At 51.1% G+C, this 5,000-nt stretch overlaps 1 protein-coding gene across 3 annotated transcripts in view; it reads left to right on the plus strand.

The window, feature by feature from the left end:
- The window catches only part of LOC109886328 (protein naked cuticle homolog 2-like), an 88,539-nt gene that overhangs the window by 76,424 nt on the left and 7,115 nt on the right, over positions 1-5,000 (plus strand). For all 3 annotated transcript variants that reach the window (XM_031821869.1, XM_031821868.1, XM_031821870.1), the window contains 2 exons: positions 2,695-2,790; positions 3,198-3,351. In XM_031821869.1, the coding sequence (XP_031677729.1) occupies positions 2,695-2,790; positions 3,198-3,351 (250 nt within the window). The remainder of the gene's footprint in view (positions 1-2,694; positions 2,791-3,197; positions 3,352-5,000) is intronic.

Raw genomic sequence — 5,000 nt, forward strand, 5'->3', positions numbered from 1 at the left:
GTCGCTCCCAACGTTTATTTTCCCAGTTACAGTCCTGTTACCAGATACCTCTGAATCAAAGTTACTTCCAGAAAAGCTGTAACTGAGAATTGTGGTTAAGGTCTTTTTCCTGGACCAGGAAGAAAACATGATGTTATATTGTGGTGGTAGGGCATTCCTCCTCCCCCTTCCCTCTCTTCTCCTTTTCTCCCTCTCTTCTCCAACTGCAGCTCGTCACGGCAGTTAAAGGGCTTTTGCTGAATGTCATTATTTGACTGGTTTTATATTCCTGCTTTGAAAAGCAGCCAGGAGGGGGGGGTGAGTGACTGTAGAAAAGCAGCCAGGGGGGGAGGGTGAGTGACTGTAGAAAAGCAGCCAGGAGGGGAGGGTGGGTGACTGTGGAAAAGCAGCCAGGAGGGGAAGGGTGAGTGACTGTGGAAAAGCAGCCAGGAGGGGGGGTGAGTGACTGTAGAAAAGCAGCCAGGGGGGAGGGTGAGTGACTGTAGAAAAGCAGCCAGGAGGGGAGGGTGGGTGACTGTGGAAAAGCAGCCAGGAGGGGAGGGTGAGTGACTGTAGAAAAGCAGCCAGGAGGGGAGGGTGAGTGACTGTAGAAAAGCAGCCAGGAGGGGAGGGTGAGTGACTGTGGAAAAGCAGCCAGGAGGGGAGAGTGAGTGACTGTGGAAAAGCAGCCAGGAGGGGAGGGTGAGTGACTGTGGAAAAGCAGCCAGGGGGGGAGAGTGAGTGACTGTGGAAAAGCAGCCAGGAGGGGAGAGTGAGTGACTGTGGAAAAGCAGCCAGGAGGGGAGGGTGAGTAACTGTGGAAAAGCAGCCAGGAGGGGAAGGGTGAGTGACTGTAGAAAAGCAGCCAGGAGGGGAGGGTGAGTGACTGTGGAAAAGCAGCCAGGAGGGGAGGGTGAGTGACTGTAGAAAAGCAGCCAGGAGGGGAGGGTGAGTGACTGTGGAAAAGCAGCCAGGAGGGGAGAGTGAGTGACTGTAGAAAAGCAGCCAGGAGGGGAGGGTGAGTGACTGTGGAAAAGCAGCCAGGAGGGGAGAGTGAGTGACTGTGGAAAAGCAGCCAGGAGGGGGAGGGTGAGTGACTGTGGAAAAGCAGCCAGGAGGGGAGGCTGAGTGACTGTGGAAAAGCAGCCAAGAGGGGAGAGTGAGTGACTGTGGAAAAGCAGCCAGGAGGGGAGAGTGACTGACTGTGGAAAAGCAGCCAGGAGGGGAGAGTGACTGACTGTGGAAAAGCAGCCAGGAGGGGAGGGTGAGTGACTGTGGAAAAGCAGCCAGGAGGGGAGGGTGAGTGATTGTAGAAAAGCAGCCAGGAGGGGAGGGTGAGTGACTGTGGAAAAGCAGCCAGGAGGGGAAGGGTGAGTGACTGTAGAAAAGCAGCCAGGAGGGGAGGGTGAGTGACTGTGGAAAAGCAGCCAGGAAGGGAGGGTGAGTGACTGTGGAAAGGCAGCCAGGAGGGGAGAGTGAGTGACTGTGGAAAAGCAGCCAGGAGGGGAGGGTGAGTGACTGTGGAAAAGCAGCCAGGAGGGGAGGGTGAGTAACTGTGGAAAAGCAGCCAGGAGGGGAGGGTGAGTGACTGTAGAAAAGCAGCCAGGAGGGGAGGGTGAGTGAATGTGGAAAAGCAGCCAGGAGGGGAGGGTGAGTGACTGTGGAAAAGCAGCCAGGAGGGGAGGGTGAGTGACTGTGGAAAAGCAGCCAGGAGGGGAGAGTGAGTGACTGTGGAAAAGCAGCCAGGAGGGGAGGGTGAGTGACTGTGGAAAAGCAGCCAGGAGGGGAGGGTGAGTGACTGTGGAAAAGCAGCCAGGAGGGGAGAGTGAGTGACTGTGGAAAAGCAGCCAGGAGGGGAGAGTGAGTGACTGTGGAAAAGCAGCCAGGAGGGGAGGGTGAGTGATTGTAGAAAAGCAGCCAGGAGGGGAGGGTGAGTGACTGTGGAAAAGCAGCCAGGAGGGGAGGGTGAGTGACTGTAGAAAAGCAGCCAGGAGGGGAGAGTGAGTGACTGTGGAAAAGCAGCCAGGAAGGGAGGGTGAGTGACTGTGGAAAAGCAGCCAGGAGGGGAGGGTGAGTGACTGTGGAAAAGCAGCCAGGAGGGGAAGGGTGAGTGACTGTGGAAAAGCAGCCAGGAGGGGAGGGTGAGTGACTGTGGAAAAGCAGCCAGGAGGGGAGAGTGAGTGACTGTGGAAAAGCAGCCAGGAAGGGAGGGTGAGTGACTGTGGAAAAGCAGCCAGGAGGGGAGGGTGAGTGACTGTGGAAAAGCAGCCAGGAGGGGAGGGTGAGTGACTGTGGAAAAGCAGCCAGGAGGGGAGGGTGAGTGACTGTAGAAAAGCAGTCAGTAGTGGAGAGTGAGTGACTGTGGAAAAGCAGTCAGTAGTGGAGAGTGTGACTGTGTGGAGAGAATAAATGCTGCAGTAGGAAAGGAAAGGTTTGACTCTGCTGCCCTCTGCTGGTTGTCAAAGTCACTGTGTTTGTGTTTCTAGGCAAAAATGATCACCTAGCATTCGTCCCAAATAGCACCCTATTCTCTATATAGTACACACATTTTGACCAGGAACCATAGGGGTGTATTTTTGTTATTAAGTACGTAAGTCTTGTCCCAGCCAGAACGGCCTTGTAGCGTGAAGCAGTCTGATGTATAAATACACTTCCTGGACAGGATGCTGTCTTTGTCATTAACAAGGAGTATTCCTTGTGTCTCCATGCCGACAGGACCTAGAGTGTGACGTATCAGTGGAGGAAGATAATCGTCAGGAATGGATCTTCACCCTCTATGATTTTGACAACAGTGGCAAAGTTACTAAAGAGGTAAGGCTTCTTTTTATTTATTCAACCCTTATTTAACCAGGTTCAGTTGACTGAGAACATTCTCATTTACAGCAACCACCTGGGGAATAGTTACGGGGGGGATGAATGAGCCAATTGGAAGCTGGGGATGATTAGGCCATGATGGTATGAGGGCCAGATGTCAGGACACCAGGGTTAACACCATATGTCCGCATCACAAATAGCACCCTCCTCCCGACATAGTGCACTACTTTTGACTACAGCCCTATAGATCCTGGTCAAAGTTAGTGCCCTATATAAGGAACAGTGGAGCCCTTATCTCTGTCCTTACTGAGAAGGTTATAATGTGTTATAACATGTGTAATAATAAGCTGTGTTTGTCCACTCCTCCACCTCCTCCTCCTCCTCCTCCTCCTCCTCCTCCCCAGGACATGTCCAGTCTGATGCACACCATCTATGATGTGGTGGATGCCTCGGTCAATCACTCATCCTGCCACAGTAAGAGGAAGACCCTACGGGTCAAGCTGACCGTTGCACCAGAGCCCAGTGCTCGCAGGAGAGACCACCTCTCCACTGGACCAGGTAAGAGACATGGAGGGAGGGATATATATGTTGAGAGAGAGAGAGAGAACCTGACACCCTCAGCAAACAGGGAGACAAACACCTACCTGGAGGTGACAGCATTCCCTCCCCCATGTGCCCCCTAGGCACAACTACAACAACATAACCAACAAAAACGTGCCACAACTCCTGCAGCTCTGTCGCACGCTGGGTATGTATATAATCAATGGTAGGCTTCGAGGGGACTCCTATGGTAGGTACACCTACAGCTCATCTCTTGGCAGTAGTACCGTAGACTACTTTATCACTGACCTCAACCCAGAGTCTCTCAGAGCGTTCAGTCAGCCCACTGACACCCCTATCAGACCACAGCAAAATCACAGTCTACTTGAACAGAGCAATATTCAATCATGAGGCATCAAAGCCAAAGGAACTGAATAATATTAAGAAAGGCTATAGAGGGCCTCCCGAGTGGCGCAGTGGTCTAAGGCACTGCATCGCAGTGCTAGCTGTGCCACTAGAGATTCTGAGTTCGAGCCCAGGCTCTGTCGCAGCCGGCCGCGACCGGGAGGCCCATGGGGCGGTGCACAATTGGCCCAATGTCGTCCGGGTTAGGGGAGGGTTTGACCGGCAGGGATGTCCTTGTCTCATCTCGCACTAGTGACTCCTGTGGCGGGCCAGGCGCAGTGCAAGCTGACACAGTCGTCAGATGTACGGTGTTTCCTCCAACACATTGGTGTGGCTGGCTTCCGGGTTGGATGGGCATTGTGTCAAGAAGCAGTGCGGCTTGGGGACGCCCGGCTCTCGACCTTCGCCTCTACCGAGTCCGTACAGGAGTTGCAGCGATGAGACAAGACTGTAACTACCAATTTGATACGAAATTGGGGAGAAAAAAGGGGTGAAAATACCCCCCAAAAAATGTTTAAAAAAAAAAGAAAGATGGAGGAAAGGAGAGTAGTGTGGAAACCTACTAAAAAACAATTAGGCAACAACAAATTCAATCCCTTTTTCACTTCCTGGACAAAATGTTTCACTGTAATAGTGATGGTGTAAACTCTAAACAGTATATTTGACCTCTCAAACAGAAAACTGAAGAAAATGAACAACAATGACAAATGGTTTAATGAAAAATGCTAAATCCTAAGAAAGAAATTGCGAAACCTATCCAACCAAAAACATAGAGACCCAGAAAACCTGAGTCTAAGCCTTCACTATGTTGATTCACTAAAAACAATACAGAAATACTCTACCTGGGCCCTGACAGTAAATCTCAGTAAGACAAAAATAATGGTTTTACAAAAAGGTCCAGTCGCCAGGACCACATACAAATTCCATCTAGACACCGTTGCCCGAGAGCACACAAAAAACTAGACATATCTCGGCCTAAACATCAGCACCAGAGGTAACTTCCAGAAAGCTGTGAACGAGCTGAGAGACAAAGCAAGAAGGGCCTTCTATGCCATCAAAAGGAACATAACATTTGACATACCAATTAGGATCTGGCTAAAAATACTTGAATCAGTTATAGAGCCCATTGACCTTTATGGTTGTGAGGTCTGGGGTCCGCTCACCAACCAAGAATTCACAAAATGGGACAAACACCAAATTAAGACTCTGCACGCAGAATTCTGCAAAAATATCCTCCGTGTACAACGTAGAACACCAAATAA

The sequence above is a fragment of the Oncorhynchus kisutch genome, unplaced genomic scaffold (assembly GCF_002021735.2).
Source record: "Oncorhynchus kisutch isolate 150728-3 unplaced genomic scaffold, Okis_V2 scaffold4025, whole genome shotgun sequence".
Lineage (NCBI taxonomy): Eukaryota > Metazoa > Chordata > Actinopteri > Salmoniformes > Salmonidae > Oncorhynchus > Oncorhynchus kisutch.